Consider the following 22,397-nt stretch of genomic DNA (forward strand, 5'->3'; position numbering starts at 1 on the left):
GTATCTGAGGCAGGCTTGAAACACAAGAGTCAGGGTGGCTTCTGGGTAATACCAGATGGCTAGGCCTCAGACTGACGAAGCCTCTTGGATGAGGGGCGAAACGTTTCTTTTTAACAAAAAAACGAAGTCCAGATGACATGATTCAACCTTTTTTTGTTGTTATATACCTGGATGACTGAGAAAACAAACTTTGTGTTTTTGAAACCATTAGTGAAAAGGCCAGACTTCAGGGGTATCTGAGGCAGGCTTGAAACACAAGAGTCAGGGTGGCTTCTGGGTAATACCAGATGGCTAGGCCTCAGACTGACGAAGCCTCTTGGATGAGGGGCGAAACGTTTCTTTTTAACAAAAAAACGAAGTCCAGATGACATGATTCAACCTTTTTTGTTGTTATATACCTGGATGACTGAGAAAACAAACTTTGTGATTATTTGTATAGTTTTAATAGGTTATATTGACTCAAAAGCAAAGAAAAGGAACCTGGTAGAGTGGAACCACAGGGTTGGTGACAGCGAAGATGAGGTTGATGTTGTTCTCCGACATCTTCTCTGTGATCAACGCAAGAGACGGGTAGTCCTGCGGGACAAATCGGACCGTGCTGTCAGGTCAAAAGAAGACATTATCGGTTAATGTGGATGTCCTCCTTGGCTCAGTTTGTACTAACCATGGTGGTAGACATGCCGTAAACGTTCTCAGTGTCCAGATGGCACCGCCCGTCATTGGGCTGCACGATTCCAGCCAGCCGACCATCCAGAGCCACGTGGGTTTTGGCGTCTGAGGTGAAAATCAGGAGGTGGGACGCATCGGGACGCCAGCCTATCTGCTCCTGGTTCCCGTGAAAGAAAAAAAAAATACTTGACTTCAACTTTCCCCTTTGCATCGACCAACAGCAGCACAGTTAACTGATAATTGTTTTCCTTGCATCACGTAGTGTTGCGTGATCCTGAAGCATTTACAAGAGCGTGACACAAGAGAAAGAAGAGCCAGATGTTGTGCATGAGACAACGCCGCTCCCACTAGAGTTGCATTCGGGCCTAATAAATCCAGACCGGACTGGATCGAGCCTGTAGGGGTTTTTTCCAAGCCCTACCCGAATCCAACAGATTACTGGTAATTAGAGGACTGAACCTGAAAAAACCCAACTTTTTTTAATTAAGCTTTAACTGCTTTTGTAAGCAAATCAGTTTGACATGATAGTTTCAAAAATGTAATGAAAGGAAGCTATAAGATTTATGTTTATTAACAAGTCACCAAATGGATATTAACATACAAAATGAATAGCCTAAAAAAAATCAACTGTAAATATAGGCTATTACACAGATGAACAAAACTATTTTTAGAGCAAAATTATTTGGAAAAATATAGAAAAAGGCTATTTTAATTGAACGCGCTGCTCGCTTCGGCTTTTGTAGATGCTGCTACTACCTTCACCGCAGATGACAGCAGGTGCAGAGACACGCGCGGCCAGTGATCAGCTGATTGATCCATCCATCCATCCATTATATTTACCCGCTTCTTCCTTTTAGGGTAGCGGGGGTCGCTGGTGCCCATGTTCAGCAGTCACTGTGTGAAAGGTGGGGTACACCCTGGACAAGTCGCAAGTCTATTTCAACCAGCGGGTCAGCGGACGCGCGCGGCCGGTGACAGGTTGTCCATCTGAGCTTAACGCGACTTTTTTAAACCTCTTTAAACCGGCCGATCAGACCGGCCACCTCCTCAACGAGTAGACTAACACAATTTTAGATTGTGCATTATTTAGTTTTCTTTGTGCTGTATGATTCGCAAAACCGCAAAAGCCTGAGCCCACGTGCGTAATTGTGCAATGCGCCAGCGATCTTTTCCACATTATGATTAACTGCTGCACTGTTCTTTCTTTCTTCATCCTCTCATTTTATTTGTGCCGTATGATTCGTAAAACCGCATCAAAGCCTGAGACCAGCCCGGCCCGCACATTAATCACATTATAACGGCCCGGACCAGACATAATCCGGGTCGGTCCGGGCCAGGTTTTGGGTTATAAATGACAGCTCTAGCTCCCACCTTGCACACAGCAGCCTGGATGATGGCGTCGAAGCCGCCCTCCGGGGCGTCTCGGTTCCTGGACACCATCTGCTTCTTCACCTCCTCTGTGAAGCGACTCACCTCCTCCGTCAAAGACAAAACGTGTTTGTAGCCGAACTGAGGCAGACAGGTGGTATTGATACTGTCAATGGAGCAAAAATCAAGTTTTTAATGAACTCCAGGGTTTATTTGCTAATGTTGAGTAATAAGTTTGTTCTTTATTCTTGAATTAGTGACATTTTCTGACACGAGTTGGGTTGTTCTGTTAGATTCCCAGGCACTGATTAAATTCTAGTAGTGCCAACCTTACTTCCTGTTTCATTTTGAAGAGTTGGTTCCCTTTAGTTTTGCTCAGTGGTTCAGTGGTTTAGTTTTCTGGGCTCAAACCCACAGCCTCAGAATTATGAGACAGCGTCCTCAAGGTTTCAAGTAATTGCATCACACTTTTTACACATAAACAACTACTAAAACCCTTCACTCGTGTTATCTTTCATTAAGACAGTCCTTTCGGCTGGCTCTTGTGCGTGCGCACAGAAAGCAAACGTCCCCTCAAGACATTAAAACAACAAATCCATCACAGACAGACCCCAGGGTGGAGTTACAATCCAGCAGCAAGACTTTCTCTCTGGTTCACTTTTAAAATGAAACCATATAACGTTCAATGTTTTTAAGAAAAATTTCAATTTGTTAGTGCTCAAATTATGTACAGTATCTCAAAAAAGGTGAGTACACCCCTCATATCACATAACATAAACTCAGACAAAAGCTGCTGCTCATTCATTCAATCAAACATCAGTTTACATATCGTAGATTTACTTTGTTTATTAGAGAAACTCTTTTTTTCTACATGGCAACACATATCTTGATACGGCAGCTCTTTACCAACTAATCGAGCGATCAGTCATCCATCCATCTATAACTTCTCCAGCTCGTGTCTCCTACGTGCTCTCACTAGCAAGTCCTGGGTGTGCCCTGAGGTCTCCTTTTGATACGACATATCAGATACACCTCCTTGGTAAGGTTTCCAAAAAGCCTCTTTAACAGATGCCTCAACTGGTCCCTTTCAATGCAGAAGATCAGTGGATCTTCTCCAAGCTCATCCTGAGTAGCTAATCTCCTAACAATTTCACTAAACCCTGAGATACTTGCACTCCTGCACTTGGGGCAGTGGTTCGGTCCCAATCCAGAAATGGCAATCCATGCTTTTCTGGTTGAGGACCATGACCTCTAACTGGAATGTACTGATGATCATCCTAGCTGCTTTAAACATGGCTACAAACTGCACGAATTCCTGCTGGAGCCCCTCACTCAATTTCCAATTCCATTGATCTATTTTTCTGTTTTACTCTGGTGCCTACAGAGTCTCGCCACGATAAAACTCCTTAGCTTAGCAGCATTGCTTTGAGCTCAGTACATATATGATCACAACCAAAATATAACTTCTTAGCAAGTATAATGTTTACCACGTGACTGCGTGTCACTCAGCTTCATCATAAAAACACAAATGTGAGCCCAACAGAAGAGTTAAGGCAGTGAACACATCTCACTGATCTGCTGCAGCCATATGCCCCACAGCGCTCTGAGGTCAGCAGACCAGATGCTTTGATTGGTTCCAGGCACTTGTTTTAAGCTCAGAGGTGACAGGGCTTTCTCTGTTGCAGGTCCAAAACTGTGGAATGAGTTACCACTGCATGTCAGGCAGACTCCCCCTCTCACTGTTTTTAAGTCTCGTTTAAGAATTCACTTTTATTCCCTGGATTTTGACACTGTGAGTTGATTTTAACTTGTCTGTATCCTATAACTTTAGCCATTTAGTTATTATCTTTATCTTTTTGGATCTATGTTTTGATCCTGTGGCCTTTGGTTGGCCTTGTTGCTGTTTTAAGTGCTTTATAAATAAAGTGATATGGTATAGTCCCAAAATCATCTGTCCCAGATTTGAACGCAATCCACGGTCGAGACGGGTCTTCTTTTCATTCCTAGCTATAATATTTAATGATTGGACCAAAGAAGGAGTTTAAAACATTTTCAATAAGAACTGTGTAGAGACAAACAACACTTCCTGTCAGTTTGTTATTGTCACAGTCAACCCACATTCTGAGCCCAAAATAATTACTATGTGGTCTTCACTAGACCGTGCACCTTAGATGAAGTGAAAGAGACATACGAGAATAATTTTGTAAAAACAGTAGATGCAAAGTCCACTAACAGTTACTGTGTTTAGAGCAATGGGATGACACAAAACGTCCTGCGCATACACATTCACATGTACGTCTTAAAAATGCTTCAGAAATTGTTAAATAAAATATATATGGTCATCTTGTTGATTTTTTTTTTGTTAAGTCCCACATCTTATGCAACACTTTTCTGTGGAAGCAGTCGTGTTTACTTCTCATTTTGTGCGATTTATAGGTGCAACACTGTAGAGTTGTTGTTTTACACCAAATGTCCTTCCTGACGCAACCTGGGCTCAAACCCACAGCCTCAGGATTACAAGACTGCGTCCTCATGGTTTTAGTTAATTGCATCACACTTTTACATGTAAGCAACAACACTGAAACTCTTCACTCATGCTATCTTTCATTAAAACAATTCTTTTATCAAACTGTGCATGAAGAACGTCAACGAACCCCGGGGTGGCGTTACAGTCCAGCTCCAAGGCTTTCTTGTTCTCTGAGTAAATTACCTGCAGCTGAATCAGAGCAGCTGACTGAGCCACGGTGAGCTGTTAACGACCACAATGACTTTGCCTGAGTTATTTCCGCACTGTCATTAAAGATGTCCTCACAAAAAAGAAATGACATCATCTGCAGATTGACGCCACTTTCCACATGCAGACATAAACAACCACCAGAGTCAACACGGAGGGGTACCAATCAGAGTCTGGATTCAGTTCAGGTACGTGGACAGAGACACATAAAACAGAATGAGCAGAGGTTCACTTTTAAAATGAAAACTACAACTAGGGATGCACGATATTGGATTTTTGGCCGATATCCGATACCAATACCGATGTTTTTCCCCCTAGACCTACTTACATAGACTACACATCTTTCTCTGCTGTGGAATTAAAATACTACATTATTCTTCATGGTCTTTGTCAGTTTGACCTGCTAACAAATACAGATGCCAAAAAGGGGCTGAAAATGATGTAACACTTCAACTTGGATTATGTTTAATGTCAAATTTATTCACTCTCTCTAACACAATGACAACACTCGAACAGTGCACATTTGTAAATTTTCACAAATCTAAACTCAACCTGTTCACAAGCGACAAATGAAAAGCGCATAAGTAGTAGTGCATTAATACTTTGTAGATAAACTTAACAGTTTCTTAAATTAAAAATGAACTGAAAACAATTTGGGCATTTTCTCTTAGAGGTGTAGTCACTTTTGTTTCCAGCAGTTTGTCTCCAAGTGTCATATCTACAGCGTTGTCCCACGAAAAGAGACATTAAAGTATTTACTCAAATGTGAGGGGTGTATTCACTTTTTGAGCTACTCAGCCACTACCACACCAAAGTTTAGTTCATGATCTGTAAAACTGAATGAGCTGTAGCCATTTCTGTGTTTGTTCAGGTTGATTAGCTGTGACAGCCATTTTGATTTGGGTTGACTCCAAAAGTTAATCAGTTGTAGATAATCATCCAATGATTAGTTTATGAGAGTTTATAAAAAAAATCTGTCCTGTAGTTTGAGATATTTTGCTAACAGACTATGGCTGACTACAACAGTTACCAAAGTTGTAAGCAAAGACATCACACTAAACTTTAGCACTTAGAGTATGTTTCGGAGACGACTTTCTTCTACAATCTCTCCACATTTTAGCTGTGTATCTGTAAAATTGATGAAATTATAGCAATTTTTGCTACTGTCAACGTGCTGTGGCTGCCATCTTAAAGTAGGTGCCTCTCAAAGTTAAACAGTTGTAGAGGCACAACCTATTAACACTTTATAATAGTTCCATCAAAATCAGTCCAGTGGTTCGAGATATTTTGCTAACAGACATACAAACACACCTTTGGCGGGTGATAAAGAGCGCTACAGCTGTTATATATCTAACTAGTTGAGGACAGCATGTGCACAGCTTTACCTGTAGCAGGGGTTTTTCACCGCCTCCTCAGGTGAGATGTACATGTACGGCGAGAGCGGCTTGTCCACGAACGCCCCGAAGCCCATGCGCAGGTTGCTGGTTGTGCGGCTCATGGCTTCAGCCAGGCCTTTGCCGAGCGTCCGCAGGCGGAACAGGTCATCGTTCATGGAGTAGGAGAGATCCATGAGGTAGTACAGGTCAACGGGGTAGTCTTCGACCTGACGCACCTTCACAGTGAAGCGCTTGGAGTCATCTGGAAAATGAGAAGTTGCTTTAATTTGCTGACGCGAGTCTTTTTCTGAGTGGTTTATAGAGAGAGTAGATCTTATCCAGAGGGACGCACCCGGCCTGAGAGTGATGTGGAGTCTTTGGGGTTTTATCTGGGTAACGTCCTGTGTTGCGCCCGCTGCCTTGTTGCTAAGAGGCCGGTCTTCAATCACCTGCAGTTTGCTGCTCGGTGACTCCATAGTCGATGAAGAGCACCCCGCTGCCAGGAGGTTCTTCTTCAGATCACAGCGAGATAAGCCGGCAACTCCATGGCCGAAGTCCTGACAGTGCAGGGAGAATGATGTGTAGAGAACAAATCATTAGATGTTGCAAAAGTATCGACGATAGTTTAAACTGGAGCGACTCCATTTTCTGATGAAATGCAGCGTGATCGCTGAGTGCGAAAAGAAGCAAAGTTTCCTGGAGAAGCTAAAACTGAGTTGTTGAAGCTAAAAGAAGCAAATCACAGCTAACAGAAAACTAAAAGCTCAAAGTTGCAATGACCTAAAACTGAAAGGTAAGAAAACACTAGCAAAATAGGATTAAAAAGTCAAACGTATTAAACAGCAAATGTAAACCGAAAAGTAGCAAAACACTAGCTAAAATGGAAAAATTGTAAAACACTACCTAAAAACTAAAAGTAGCAAAATGCCTGATGACAGCAAAAAGTAACCAAAATCTAAAAATAGCTACATGTTAGGTAAAGGTAACAAAAGGCAAAATAAATGCACCTAATGCTAAAATGTAAATGTAGTAAAGAAGGCACATAGATAAAAATTAAAAGTAGCTAAATGTTTGATAACAGCTAAAAGTAACAAAAAGCTAAAAGTAGTTAAATGTAACAAAAGGCTAAGTAAATACACCTAACGTTAAAATGGAAAAGTGGTAAAGACACTAGCTAAAAACTAGAAGTAGCAAAATGCTTGACAAAAGCTAAAAGTAATAAAAAGTTGCAGAACACTAGCTAAAAAGGAAAATTTGTAAAACACTAGCTAAAAACTAATAGTAGCAAAGCGCTTGATGAAAGCTAAAGTAACAAAAAACTAAAAGTAGCTAAATGCTAGGTAAAGGTAACAAAAGGCAAAGTAAATGCACCTAACGCTAAAATGGAAAAGTAGTAAAAAAGGTACATAGCTAAAAACTAAAAGTAGCTAAATGTTTGATAACAGCTAAAACAAAAAGCTAAATGTAACAAAAGGCTAAGTAAATACACCTAATGCTAAAATGGAAAAGTAGAAAAGACACTAGCTAAAAACTAAAAGTAGCAAAATGCTTGATAACAGCTAAAAGCAACAAAAAACTAAAAGTAGCAAAACGCTTGATAAAAGCTAAAAATAGCAAAAAGCTAAAAGTAGCTAAATGCAACAAAAGGCTAAGTAAATGCACCTAATGCTAAAATTGAAAAGTAGTAAAGGCACTAGCTAAAAGCTAAAAGTAGGAACATGCTTGCTAACAGCTAACAGTAAAAAGGCTATGTAAAAGCTAAAATTAGCTCAATGTGTGCTAAAAGTATCAAAAGGCTAACTAAAAGCTAAAAGTAGCAGATCATTAGCTATAAGCTATTAGTAGCATGAAAAGACAAAAACAAAGCGTGTACGCTGAAGGAGCATGAACTAAAAGTTGTAGCACCTATCTCCTGAATGAGAGGACTGCTTTAATATATGAACAGCTAAAACAGCACAAAGTTTGATGTAATACAATGAAAAAAACTTCAGCAAAACAAAAAGCTGGAATGGTTGGTGTCATTGAAGCAGCTAATCACTTTGAGCTGTTTCTTTTATACTAAAGATGAAAATGAACTTGTTGCCTAAACCTGACGAGTCTTTAAGCGATTTTAAAGAAATCCACTAGATGAGAGACCTTCCAGACCAGATGGTTTCTGGCCGACAAGAATACCTCACCTCTTGGAAGCACCACGCACAGCTGGGGTGCACGGCCAGACACTGCTTGCATGTGCTGGCTCCTCTGGATGTGCACACGTTTGAGCCTGAAACGACACAAAGAAGAAGATTCTTGGTCTTTTTTTTTTATTTACCCCTAGGCCATGTTAATTGTTCAACTAAACAATGAAAAATTAGGATGAAGCTAAACTTTAATTAAAAATAATAGGCTAGTATAGATTGGTATTCTTAGATGCCGATTGATTGTTTGCAAAATCTGATCCCTCCCCAGACACAATGGACATCTTTTACAAAGCAGCAACACAGTTAGTGAAGCTGCAGAGACTCTCGGAGCTCTGCTGCCAGACGTACGTGCTCTATTCACAAGGAGAGGTGTTAGTCTACTTGTTGTGCCGTGCTCTCCACCTCAGGCTGAAGGAAGTTTTAGAGCTTAACACATGGCTTCTCTCCTCCATGAAACAGCATCATTTGAACAATGTAGCTGTCTCCCACATACACCAAGATAGACTTGATCAGGTGGCCATGAAGGAGATTTGCCAGTCTTTTGTGTCTGTAAATGACAGAAGGTGGCTCATTTTTAGAATATTTGTCAAATAAAAGTTATGAAGTGTAGAAATTGTGGTGGCAGCAAGGGAAGGAACCCTTTGTTTTAATACGGTGATTACATGCAGGTTGACATAACTGACAAAAAAAAAGTGTTTTTTATTTTGTGTCACTGTCGCTCGGCACAGTGTAATTTTGTGTTGTGAAGGCTGCATGATGCCAGGTCATAGGCCTATCACTAAATCAGAAAAAAAGTTAAATGCCTTCTTAAATTCACTGTAAGTGCTGATCAAATGTGCACCTTGTTCATTGGGTAAAGTTAATATTCGTATTTTTAAGCATGCAATTCATTTCAAAAATACTTTAGTAAATGCAGTTCGGTGTCACAATTGCGTAGCGCAATGTTAAGTTGTGTTACAACTAAAACTAAATAAAAAAATAAGCTAAGTAAAAGTGAAGTGCACCCCTAAAGTCATTGTTTGTGATCAGTTGTGTCACCTTCATTTCATTATCTTAGCCATAGGAGTGAGTTTAAAACCAGGATGATATCATCAGCCTGTTGATATATGATGGTCAGCTGATGATCTGACCAGTTGCTTTTGGTTGTACCATAAACCAGGTTAAAGGTCAGAGGAGATCGGGCTTTTCCAGTCATGGGCCCTAAACTGTGGAACAATCTGCTCCTCAACGTTAGACAGGCCACTTCACTTCCTGCTTTTAAATCTCTTCTAAAAACACACCTGTTTTCACTGACGTTTAACACACTATGATTTGATTCAATTACATATTGTTATTAGTTTTTCTTTAATAACTGCTTTGATCTTATTGTTAAGCACTTTGGTACCCACTGCTGTTTTAAATGTGCTTTATAAATAAATTTGACTTGACTATATGGACTAGTTGAACGAGGAATCTGTCTCTGTAAAATAGTTATTGAAGCAAGTGTTTACTTATGTACGTAATCGTAACAACCTGTTAAAATACACCAGAATGGAGGAAATGGCATCTACTTTATTCATATTTTCTGGGGAAGGACCCCCCACATTACAAATGCTTCTGACGCCCCTGCCAGGAACCCTCAGATGCCTAAAAGCTTGGTGATCATAACATCTCTTTTTACAACCTGTCGATTGAAACAAGTTATACAAAATGTTCTTCGCTGAACATTTTTTTTTTATGAAATGACATGTTAAAACAAAACTATCCTGAATCTGCAAGTATAACTTTTATCATAACTGGACTGAAAATATTTATATTTTTATATTCCCTGTAGAGTACACTTTGCTTTGAACTGGTGTGATAAATAAACCAAACTAAACTGAATTTTATAAGTGGCATTAAAACTTTTTTTTTTTTTTTTTTTAAACTGAGATGGAAAAGAGTTGTATTGGAAATCTACTCTTTTAAAACCGTAGAAGAAGAAACAATAACTAAAAGGCTCCCAAACTCTTAAAGTAAAACCATTTTAGAGTTGAATAAAGATGTCAAAACAAGATGACATGTTTTTTCTCTCTCGCTTTCGTCTTAAACTCTTGACAACATGGTAAAGTCTCACCGCTTGCTGCTGTTATCCCGGCGAGGAGCAAAGCGCACATCATCCGGAGGAGGCTCCGCTGCTTCGGGGGAGCAGCCATCCTGGTGCGGGCTCTCCAGTCAGGGTGCAGCCTGTCACTGAGGAGGAGAACTAGACAAAAATAAATAAATTGTCGGAAGCTTAACGTAATTTAAGCAACTCCAAATACAGTCAAATGCCTAAAAGCCGCCCCTTTACTCCACGCCTGTACCTTCCATGTTCATTTTAATAAGTGGGAGGGAAGATGGAGAGCAGCAGGTCCAACCAAGCTGTCATATTAATGAATAAATAAGACTCCTTTAGTCGTGTTTTTGTTCCGTAAACTCAACATATTTTAGATTACCAACAATAAAAAGGCTAAAACTGTAAATGAAAAGGCATGAAAATGTTTTAAAGTGCATTAAATGTAATTTTAATGAAAATAACTAGTGTAGAGTTTTCAGGTTTGCTCAGTGGTGCTACACCGCCCTCTAGCGGCCACTGACTGTAAGAACAACACGAACCATTGATCTGTGTTAGACTTGCAGTTAACAAAAAAAAAAACTATTATTTTCTAAATGTTGATTGTTTTCCTGTACTTTTTTTTGTTTGTGCACATTTTTACAATCTAACTACCTCAGCTTACTTTGTGCTGTTTTAGCCTTTCATACTTCAAAACCAGGGTAACAAATTCAATTCAATTCAAAAATACTTTATTAATCCCAAAGGGACATTAAGTGTTGTCGTAGCTCATCATCCTCATTCAAAAGTTGTTATAGATGCTGCGGGTAGGAAGGATCTCCTGCAGCGAATCTGAAGAATCTGGCCGCAGATCCGTCAATCTGGATCCAGCTTGCTGTCAGATCTGGCGGGCCTCTCGGTCCTCCTGGACCACCTGTATGTGGATTCTCACATTACTGTAATTGAGTTGATTTTTTTGGGGTACTTGTACTTTTATGAGTATTTCTTTCAAGTGTGTAATTTTACTCATACTTAAGTACAATTTAGATCATGTAATATACTTCTTTACTTTTAAAATCAGAAGTCGCTACTGAATACGGCCACAATTTGAATTTATATAATAATATTCTTTGTAGCCAATAAGACTCTCAGATTGCAAACACGTCAGTTATCTATGACGTAAGCGAAGAACAACTCTGTAAAGTAGAGAGTCATTTGTGGACCAAAGATTTGGAGAAAAAAAACAAAATGTTGAAAGAGGGCAACAATGTCAAAAGAAAATGACGAGGTAAAGGCTGAGGACGAGTGTCCGTGGCCGTAACTGGAGGAATGTTTCATGTACAGAGGGTGAAAAGGAGACAGCATCCAGATGCAAAGTTTGTTTGATCTTTACAGTGATTAGTTTACAATATTTCAGCATCTAATCTCAAAAAACATATTGTGGTATACGAGGTTTTACACCTGTATGATATTGCTTTTTTATTTGGCTAAGTATGCAAAGATCTTAGATATTGTCACTGCCATCGGTTTAACTGGTACTAAAATAAGACGGAGCGTCTGAGAAATGTGCTTTGAATGTAGCTGTTATATACAGTAAATCAAACTTTCTATTGACAACACAACAAAGCATCAATTGGTTAAAAAGTAATTAATACTCGGAGTAGTTTTTGAGAAGAGTACTTTGGACTTGTATAACACCAGTACTTTTACTTGTAATTTGGTACAATTTAAGCAGTGTAACAGTACATGTACTTGAGTATAATTTTCCAGTATTCTTTCCACCTCTGGTCAAAACATTCAGCTCATTCAGGAATGAAACTGTGGGAGTTCCAGTGTTTGGTCACCAGAGGGCGCCATGCTCCCATTCCTGCAGACAACATGTTCCTGATGAGACTCCAAGGCATATGAAGACTCTCTTTCCACGCTGGAGCATTACCCAGCCAATGGTTCATGCTCTCAGCCCTTTGTGTGTTTCTAGAGCCTTGTAAATATTTACCTTGTTGTATGATCTTTCCAGTGAACCCCAGAGACCATCTTAGCATTTAGAGCGAGCTGTTGGGAAGAGAATCAGTTTGGTGTTGTGTGTTTCCTTGTGTCAAACCCACTTACTAAAAAGGGGGCCAAAATTAAAACCTTTTTCAAACTAAGGGCCGGTTTCAGAATCTACATTAACTCAAGTTAGATACCCAACGTCTTTTCTTGGTTGCAGGTTCCTCACCAAGAGTTTGATTGGTACATGATGTTGCACTTTTGACTTCATAATCAAAGATTACTGAAAAAAAAAATAAAGTGATAAATATTTTACGTTTAAAATATCATCTTGGGGGCCAGATAGGATGTCGACGAGGGCCACATTTGACCCCCGGGCCTTGAGTTTGACACATATGCCTTAGAGTAGAATGATGAAGACTTCTGGATGGAAGGTGAAACGTTTCATCATTACATCATAACTGGCATCCATTATTTTAATGAAAATATTAACTCACTGTACAATATCACCCTGTTTTAAATGTTTAAACTTGAAGGAACAATAGAGGGAGAAAGGGAGCCATTGGTCTGCGCACAGTATACGTGCACTGTTTTATCCAGAGGTGTTGACAAGGATCAGGTTTTAGGATTCGATAAGACAGCCGGACAACAAGAAGGGTTAAAATGTTTATTGTTTAGCAGCTGCTGGTGGGAGTCAGGATCCAGTGCTGCATTGGGACAAATCAGGCAGATGAGGTGGGAGCCGCCTGGGAGCTTGATGATGTGACGTCACCATCACTGGTTGAAGCTGCGGAGGAGTGCTGCGATTAAAGTGAACAGTGAAGCAATTCAGATGTAAAACATGACAGATGTAAGATCTTTAAGCTGTGATGTTCTTTATTGTCATTCGCATCACATGTGGTACATGAGGTGGAACGAAATGTACACAGAGTCCCAGTTACATTCAAAAATAGCAACAAAAAAAAACTATAAAGAAGAAACAGTATACAAGGATCTAAGATGTACGCTAAACAATAATAATATAATAAGGTGTATTAAACAGCAGCCTGAACATGAGTCTGCTGTGAGAAGATGGATATGAATATAGCAGTTTCATGTAAGAAATCAGCAGCGCAGATAAAGTGACAAATCTCTGATTAAAATGACATCACAGTGACTTTCCTGGTTAGGGGTTTATGAGTCCAACAGCTTCAGGGTAGAAGCTGTTCCTCAGTCTAGTGCAGGAGTGTCCATATGTTTTCATTGGTGGGCCAGAAAATTTTGAATTTAAGAAAGGAAAAAAGTTTCAAAAGTGTTATTCCCCCCCTCATTTTTAAACTCTCAACAACTCGAACAATATTTTGGAGAAAGAAAGGCTGAAAGTTTCGTTTAAATTATTGCAGATCCAGAGCATTAGGAGCCTCATAAACATTAACTTTTTTATTTTATTTTTTTATTTAATTTATGTGATTTTATTTATTTTACTTTTTTTTTGGGGGGGGGGGGGTGTCCAGCTGGCAGTCTCTAAAACAGGTGCATGCACGGATAAAGTTGAGCAACTTATAAGTCAATGATACCACTTTATATTCGTTTAAAAATGTCCAATTTCTCCCCCAAAAAAGCCAAGTTTTATGAATTATTATCTAAAATTATACTTTTTGGTAGGTTGTTGTAGGATAAAGGGATTCATTATAGCTAAATATTTGTATTGTACTTAATATCGCTCATTTTGAGAAGATTATTTTAACTTGTTTTGCTGTTAAATATAAAAAAGTAAACATTTATCATCTCTAAATCTAAAGGTCTACATCTGCATCAACCTCTTGAGTCTGTGGCTCAAAATTATAACATTCTTTGATTGCAGTCAGGGGCCGCACAAAATTAGTCCAAAGGGCCACAAATGGCCCACGGGCCGTACTTTGGACACCCCTGGTCTAGTGGTTCTACTTGATGCTCCTCAAAGTGTGTGTGCTGGGTGAGCGGGGTCCTTCATGATGCAGGTGGCCCTCTTCCTGCGTCTGGAGGTCAAACCCTCTGTGTTAAAATGACCCCATGGACTGAGAGAGTCCAGAAGTTCACGGTGCTCGGTGATCTGAGAACAGAACCAAGCAGAGACGAAGAAGATTCATCTTCAGTCTCAGAGCTGTGGTTGTTGAAAAGAGGACAAGTTTGTTACAGTTTGCAGAAATTACATTACAAAGGTTAAAACTGTTTGAAATATCAAGGTCATGTCATAAATGAAAACTGGTTCTCAAACATTTCACCTTGTAACGGTCAACTAAAATAAATTTAAAACATGTGGGCACATCTGTCATCATGCTCCATCAAATACTCCTGATCCAGTTGTTTCTTTGAGCTTACAACTTTCCTCCTTCGATTTGTTCCATTCTTTTTGTAAACTTGCAGTTGTGTCCTTGCATCTGTTGCTCATCCTCAGCGAGTGGAAGTTATGCGTTGACGTCCACTCCTTCACCTTTTCCTCCCTCCTCTTCTTCTGCAGGCTGCTGAGCTGCTCGTACCTCAGCAGGTCTCTCGTTCTCTTTTTAGTCACTGGTGTGGGTGGCAGGATGGAAGGAACCCAGTCAGAGGGTGGCCAACACCTGTTCATAAATAATAAAAAGTGCATTATTTTCACTAAATGTCAAAGTATTAACACGTGATTAACATCAGCGGTTGTGCTTGCATGAACTCATATTCACCTGTCGGCAACAAACCTTTTGATACTTTTTAAATCAACTGTTCGCATGGACAGAAGTAACCAGAGCGAAAGGCAAATCAAGAGGAACATGCTTTATTCTGAGTTCAAACCTCTTTTGTCAGATAGTCAATAATTTTATAAATGATTATTTTTTCAGTGCCGAATGTAAAACGATGCCTGACGGAGACATTTACTGGACTCATATTCTATCTGATTGATGCTATGTATACAACATTTCACATAAATCTATAGTTTATGAACACAGAGCGATGACTTCATGTAAAACCAATTAACTTCAGTTATTCAATTCAAAAATACTTTATTAATCCCAAAGGGAAATTATTTGTTGTAACTCATTATCCTTGATTCATTGAAATGTTATAGATGCTGATGGTAGGCAGGAAGGATCTCTTGTAAAGGTCCATCCCACAGCGGATCTGAAGAAAATGGCTGCAAATGCCCTAGAATACATCCACCCAGACTCGGCTGGCCTCTCGGCTCCCCTAGGCTGCAGGACCGCCCGAATGCTAGTTCCAGGATCTCAGTGGTCAGGCTCTCGAGCACAGCTGGCAAGGAGACGGGAATGCATCTTCGGCACCTCCTTTTCAACACATTTGAGATTTGGGGCTGTAGTTGAGATGTGATTTGAGCTTTTGAGGTGTTAATCAGCTGCTGTTCATGTTAGTCATGTTAATCAGTTAATCTTTTTAATTTGATTAAAAAGCTTCCTGAGTTCATGTTGACAGCATTTAGCTTGTCTTAGCATTAGCATGTTTTCAAGTCCACACTATCTCATTACGTTATTAGAGCTCATCCTCTAATCTTCATTATATAAAACCGTAGCAACAGTGACATTACTAAACACCAGAATCAAAAAAGTAATTGCAATCTTACTTTTGATCAAATGTTTGTTACAAAGACGTGTGTGTGTGCTCTCGTGGCTGTCAACATTTCCTTGTTATTTCCTTGTTCTTCACCTCCACACGACAGTATTATTGATCACTCCAGATCATTTCTGTGCTCAATGTTTTGCCCGACAGGGTAGCTAGTGGGTCACATGACTGAATACTACCCAAAGTCACCAAACGTGATTTTCAGAAATATATTTCTGGGCAATAATTTTGTTTTTGTTCCACTAAACCATGAAGTAATGCTATCAGGACTTATGGCTCAGTAAAGTGCCCCCTTCCCAAGTGACGTCAAGTTTTTTTTGTGTTTGTTTGTTTATTACTGTAAACCAGATGTGGGCAACATATGGCCCGAGGGCCAAAAGTGGCCCCTGAACAATCTCTATCCGGTCCCCAATATCCTTAATTGAGAAGAAAACAACTTTTAAATAAGTTGATGAAAACCTGCATTTTATCAATGAAATTCAATTAAATCTAAATTAAGCATCTTAGACAAATACATCCAAAATCTTTGCATTAAAAAAATACTAAAACCATATTTTTTAGCCTAATTATTATTATTATTATTATTTTGCACATTTAAGCTAACAAAGATGTTTTATAAGATAAAGTTTACAGAGTCTTACATCCTATTGGGCAGACACGTTTTAATCAAGCATGCTAAAGTATGCTACAACAAGAAAAAGCCTGAACAAAGTCTTCTGTTTTAAAGAAAATGTATTTTCTAACTCTCCGTGAGGCCCTTTGATTGCTGTCATTGTCTTGATTTGACCCTCTGGAAAAATAAAAATAAAAAGTTGCACACAGCTGCTGTAAACAGACTTTTGAAGAAAAAAAAAAAAAAGATTTCTAACTTGTGTAATTATTTTGAACAAATACAATTTTTTCTTTACACACACAAATGCCTATACATGCACAGATTTACTTTACAAAACTAGTTTACAAGCATGAAATATTTATGACTGAAATTTGTGCTCATACTGGAGCTCTCTGCAGTGCTGGTTTCAGTCAATGGTTCCGACTGGAATGTTTAGCTCCATGATTACTAAAACCAGGAAGAAAAGAGCTGTCAGTGTTCTGTGCAGGAGCCTTGGCATCACCCTGTAGTTAGTCTTGTTTTTTTTCTGAGCATATTGCAGGAACAGAGCTCTACAACCAGTCTAAAGGTTGCAAAGTAGACTTTCATTTATTTGTTTTTGCAATGATTCATCTGAGACACACACACACACACACACACACACTGTGTTGACTCAAGAGTTAATGAATGGATGATTGAGGGGCTGCATGGATGGGGAAGCAGCGCTGTGGAAACAACCCCTCTTTTCCAAGAAATGCAGCACATAACTTTGAGTTAAACACAAAGAAAGAGACAGAAAATGAGAGACTCACGGGCAAATTTAAAATTTACATGTGTGTGTGAGTGTGTGTGCAGAAGCCCCAGAGGGGGGGGGGGGGGGGGTCCTATAAGTGGAAGCATTTGAAGCACTCTTAAAGCAAAAAGCCTATACTTGTCAAGGACCCAAAGGGAAAGAAAGCAGTGGGGGGAGCAGCTGTTGGAGGAAGAGGAGGAGGAGAGAGAGACAAAGAAGGAGCAGGGGGGCTGTCCTTACTTGCTCCTTGCTGTTAGAACTGTACGTACAGGAGGAGGCGGTGGGAGAACAGGACCAAGAGGGGCAACAAGAAGGGGGGAAAAGGAGCAGCATGCTCGGCATGTGAAGTAATCCAGCGCGTCTGACGTTCTGCGGGTTTGAGCCTTCCTGTTTTGTTTCTGTGCGCGCTCCTGGTGGAGGGGGCCGCGATGCTGCTGCAGGGGTGGACCGCCCCCCGGCTCTGTGCGCTCCTGCTCGCCGCGACGGGGCTGCTGGCGTCGGGCTCGGACTTCCAGCATCACCGGTACGATGACATGGTGCGAGCCCTGTTCGCCGTGCAGAACCAGTGCCCGTACATCACGCGCATCTACAGCATCGGGCGCAGCGTGGAGGGGAGACACCTCTACGTGCTGGAGTTCAGCGGCAACCCGGGCGTGCACGAAGCGTGTGAGCACCTGAGTCATTGTTCATGTGCGATGATGAGAATGTCTGGATAGGTGGGATCTGGTGCACCTGAAGGATTTAAAGCACAGGCTGTTCGTTTTGTGCCTGCGTTTGTGCGCGCGCGTCTGTTAGCAAAATATCTCGCGAACCATGGCACCAATTTTAAAGAAACTCGCAGGAAGTAATGACTGGCTGTCCATCTACAGCTGATTAACTTTGAGAGGCAGTTCGATTCAAGATGGCTGCCACAGCCAACTAGTTTTAAAAACTCAAAAATGGCTGCAAGTCCGTCAGTTTGACAGACATTGAGCTAAAATTTGGTGTGGTAGTAGCTGAAAGTTTCCCCCAAGAAATGATTTGAGCGCTAACCGATTGCGCAATATCTTTGCTTAAAACTTTGCCTTTAGTATTTGGAGTCAACTCTGTCTTTCTGTTAGCAAAATATTTCATAAAGCACAGGGCATATTTTAATCAAACAATCAGGAAATGATCACTAGATGTGCATCTACAACTGATTAACCTTTGGATTCAGCTCAGTTCAAGATGACCGCCACAGCTAGTTGACATTAGAAAACACAAGAAATAACTACAATTCAGCCAGTTTTACAGATATCGTGCTAAAAATTTGGTGTGGTTGTAGCTCAGCGCTACTTGGTGCTCAAGATCTTTGCTTAAAACTTAATTATTAAACTTAAGTCGATTTATTTATATAGCGCCAAGTCAAAACCGAAGTTGTGTCAGGGCACAGAACAGAAACATTAAAAAGCCAATGAGTAAAAGTTCTCTATCCAAGAAAGCCAGCAGGTTGTGATGAATCTTCACTTGTTGCAGTCTCCCATCCTGAGCGAGCACAAAGGCAACAGTGGAAAGAAAAAACTCCCTTATAACAGGAAGAACCCTCCAGCAGAACCAGGCTCAGGATGAGCGGCCATCTGCTTCGACCGGCTGGTTTGAGAGGAACAGGAAGGAGAAACAAACAAACGGTGTACCCACTAATGGAGGAAAGACAAAAATCATGTTAAGGATAAACAATATTCAGGTATAAGAAAGTAAAGACAGCAGCAGAATGAGGAAATGTGGTCAGTTTGTCCTCCAGCAGTCTAAGCTTACACTATATCATAACTAAGGGATAGCTCAGGAAACCCAAGCCGACCCTAACTATAGGATTTATCAAAAAGGAAAGTCTTAAGTCTAATATGAAAACTGGACAATGTGTCAGCCTCACACTGGAAGTTGGTTCCACAAGAGAGGAGCCGGATAACTGAAAGATCTTCCTCCCATTCTGCTTTTGGAAACTCTAGGAACCACAAGTAAACCTGCAGCCTGCGAGCAAAATGCCCTGTTAGGAAAATATGGAGCAATAAAATCTGAAATATAAAATGGAGCTAGGTTGTTGAGAGCTTTGTAGGTTAGAAGTAAGATTTTGAATTCTATTCTGGATTTGACAGGGAGCCAATGGAGAGAAGCTAAAACTGGAGAGATATGATCTCTCCTACTAACTCCAGTTAAGACTCTGGCAGCAGCGTTTTGGATCAACTGAAGACTTAAAATATTTTTTTTGGACACCCAGATAATAAACCATTGCAATAGTCCAGTCTAGACGTGACAAACGCATGGACCAGTTTTTTTTGCATCACTTTTGGACGAGATGTTTCTAATTTTAGCGATATTATGCAGGTGGAGGAAAACAATCCTGGTAACTTTTTTAATGTGCGGGTTAAAAGACATTAAGACAAGAGTTTAAAAGCAGAAAATTAAGGGTCATCCAGATGTTTATGTCTTTAAGGCATTCTTGTAATCTAAATAACTGATTGGATTAATCAGGTTTTATGGATAAATTTACCTGTAAATGAGTATCATCAGTATAAAAATAAGTGGCAGCACAATGGCTCAGTGGTTAGCACTGTTGCCTCACAGAAAGAAGGTCCTGGATTCAATCCCCGGTTGGACATGGGCTCTTTCTGTGTAGAGTTTGCATGTTCTTCTCGTGCTTGTGTGGGTCTTCTCCGGGTCTGGTTTCCTCCCACAGACCAAAAACATGCATGTTAGGCTGCCTTCAGGTCCAGGTCTCCCTTGCAAAAGAGATCTGTGATCTCAATGGAATTTGCCTGGTTAAATAAAGGTTAACACATTAATAAATAAAAAACAATGAAAATGTATCTCATGCTGTTTACTAACTTGACCTAATGGAAGCATATACAAAGTAAAGAGTATTGGTCCAAGCACTGAACCCTGAGGAACTCCATGACTAACTTTGGTGTATGAAGCAAATTCAGTATTTATTTAATTAATTAACCTGTTGGAGTTAACATTGTTTGTTTTAAGCAAAATATCTTATCAACCGTTTCACGGATTTTGTCGACACTTTCAGAAAACAATAATTGAATGTGTACTTACAAAAGATTATATTTCAGAGTCAATCCAGTTTGAGATGGCTGTCACAGCATATTCATGTTAGACACCATTAAAATATCTAAGTCAGTCAATTTTGAAGTTATTAAGCAAAAATTTGATGTGGTAGTAGCTGAGAGTTATTCCCATCTGTGTACTGAGTGTGATTCGACATCGTACATAGCATTATTACCAAGGTTTGACCCAAATGGCTACTGTCATTTCTCAGTATAGGTTTTTAAAACTCAGGCAAGGCAGCGGGTGATATGCATTAATCCAAGGAATGCTAGGCCTTTCATTTGTTGTTTGCTTTTGGTGTTAGGCTGGAGAACAGAGCTGGCAGGAGACTGTGATGTCTGTTAATTATGGTTTTGTCCCAAAGAGATGAAATGCAAGCTTCTAGATTTTGCTTTCATAAATCCAACAGTGAGCAAAATAAAGGTAGTTAATCCAACATCAGGAAGCTGTGGACAAAAACACAAGGCAGAAGTGAAAGAATTGTCAACATCTGCGTTTCATGTTAGCGTTTTTTTTTTTTTCTTTTTAATTTGCCATCTGACAAAACACGGGTTTGTAATTTAAAACTGAGCAGATGACTAATAGGCTCACTTAGAGTCAACCACACTTTAACCCTGTAGCTTTGCTTGTTTACCCCCTCCCTGTCCTAACCACTGGAGCAGGTCCTGGTGTTTATTTAACCTGTACTGACAACCTCATTATGCCTGGCACATTTGTGAATAATCGGTTGTATCATGTGTAATTTCTGAGTGTGTTTAGTTTTTTTCTCACTCTTGGATCTGTTTGGAAAAACAGCCTGACAATGGCAAAGAATGCTGGTTTGGCTTCGTCTGAGCTTGCATACTTTTCTGAGTTTTACACACGTAGGAGCTTCCTTAAGTAGAATACAAGGATGTGCGCCTGGTTTGTTGCAAGGTGACGATAGTGGAAAACAGGAACTACCCTCCATGGAAGGGAGGAACGTGGGGTCTTGTCCAGGTCAAACCTTTTCCGCAATATTTAGGAATACATCTTGATTAATATGTTGTTGTTTTTTTTTTAGTTTAATGTATGGTAAAACTTTTCTGAACTTCAGCTGCAGTCAGTGCTCAGAAGCAGCTCTGTTCTTTGGTTTCAGTAAGTGGGGATCTTGGTTCTCTCAGCACTTCAGCCATGATTAATGAAAGGACCCTTGGGAAAGGGGGGACTTTAACCAGAGGGCAAAACTGTTTAGATTGGAGGTTCATAGATAGCAGCAAGAATGCCAGACAACTTTATCCAGATTAATGTAATCAGCTGAAATCAGTCCTACTCGCCTTTTTTCATAACCTTAAATATGTGTCCTTATCAAGAAATTGCCGCCGTACATGTCGCACCACCATATAAGTCACATCAGTCCAAATATGTCTAATAAAATGGAAAAAACATAAATATGTTGCTTGGCCACATAAGTCACATCTATTATGCGTCACCGCTGACCACCTGGAAATGTGGGCCAGTGTTGTGCCAAAAATCGATTGACTGCCAAATTTTGGTCACAGGAGTGTTCATGGGAGGATTTTAACAAGAATTTAACAAGCAAACCATCTAAAAACAATTATTTGCTTGCTCGACATTATAGTAAACGTGTGTCTCAGTTGAGTTTTTCCTTAATAAATGCACTTTAATAGTCAAATCAGCTGCATTTCACCTGTGTGGCGCGGTGAAATGCAGCTGATTTGACGTTTGCTCCAGGAGTTCCGGAGCAAGATGAAGGTGGCTTGGTATGGCAAGCCAAGTGTCTCATTAATAACCACTTTTACCTGCTGTTGAGACACTTGGCTTGCCATATCAGTCGAGGGCCCTCCAGTGGCTGAAAATGGTAGTGGTCAATATTTTACACGTCAGAATGAATGAAATCATCAGGTCTCAGCCAAAAATTGAGTTATATAAATATGGGGAAAAAAACATAAATACGTCACTTCGCCTTATAAGTCGCAGGGCATGCACATTTATGCAAAAAGGTGTGACTTATACGGCGAA

At 40.1% G+C, this 22,397-nt stretch overlaps 2 protein-coding genes across 2 annotated transcripts in view; one reads left to right on the forward strand and one right to left on the reverse strand.

Moving 5' to 3' along the window:
• Nucleotides 1-10,501, reverse strand: part of LOC119423638 (integrin beta-3) — a 30,560-nt gene extending 20,059 nt beyond the window's left edge. The window contains exons 1-7 of the mRNA XM_037691043.1: nucleotides 10,423-10,501; nucleotides 8,325-8,410; nucleotides 6,500-6,704; nucleotides 6,157-6,409; nucleotides 2,041-2,203; nucleotides 665-826; nucleotides 481-576 (exon numbers count right to left, since the gene is read on the reverse strand). Of these exons, the coding sequence (XP_037546971.1) occupies nucleotides 481-576; nucleotides 665-826; nucleotides 2,041-2,203; nucleotides 6,157-6,409; nucleotides 6,500-6,704; nucleotides 8,325-8,410; nucleotides 10,423-10,501 (1,044 nt within the window). The remainder of the gene's footprint in view (nucleotides 1-480; nucleotides 577-664; nucleotides 827-2,040; nucleotides 2,204-6,156; nucleotides 6,410-6,499; nucleotides 6,705-8,324; nucleotides 8,411-10,422) is intronic.
• A 7,203-nt stretch (nucleotides 10,502-17,704) lies between these two features.
• LOC119423498 (carboxypeptidase N catalytic chain-like) overlaps nucleotides 17,705-22,397 on the forward strand; it is an 18,238-nt gene continuing 13,545 nt past the window's right edge. The window contains exon 1 of the mRNA XM_037690894.1: nucleotides 17,705-17,990. Within this exon, the coding sequence (XP_037546822.1) occupies nucleotides 17,753-17,990 (238 nt within the window). The 5' untranslated portion in view covers nucleotides 17,705-17,752. The remainder of the gene's footprint in view (nucleotides 17,991-22,397) is intronic.

The sequence above is a fragment of the Nematolebias whitei genome, chromosome 17 (genome assembly GCF_014905685.2).
Source record: "Nematolebias whitei isolate Nwh7 chromosome 17, NemWhi1, whole genome shotgun sequence".
NCBI classification, from domain to species: domain Eukaryota; kingdom Metazoa; phylum Chordata; class Actinopteri; order Cyprinodontiformes; family Rivulidae; genus Nematolebias; species Nematolebias whitei.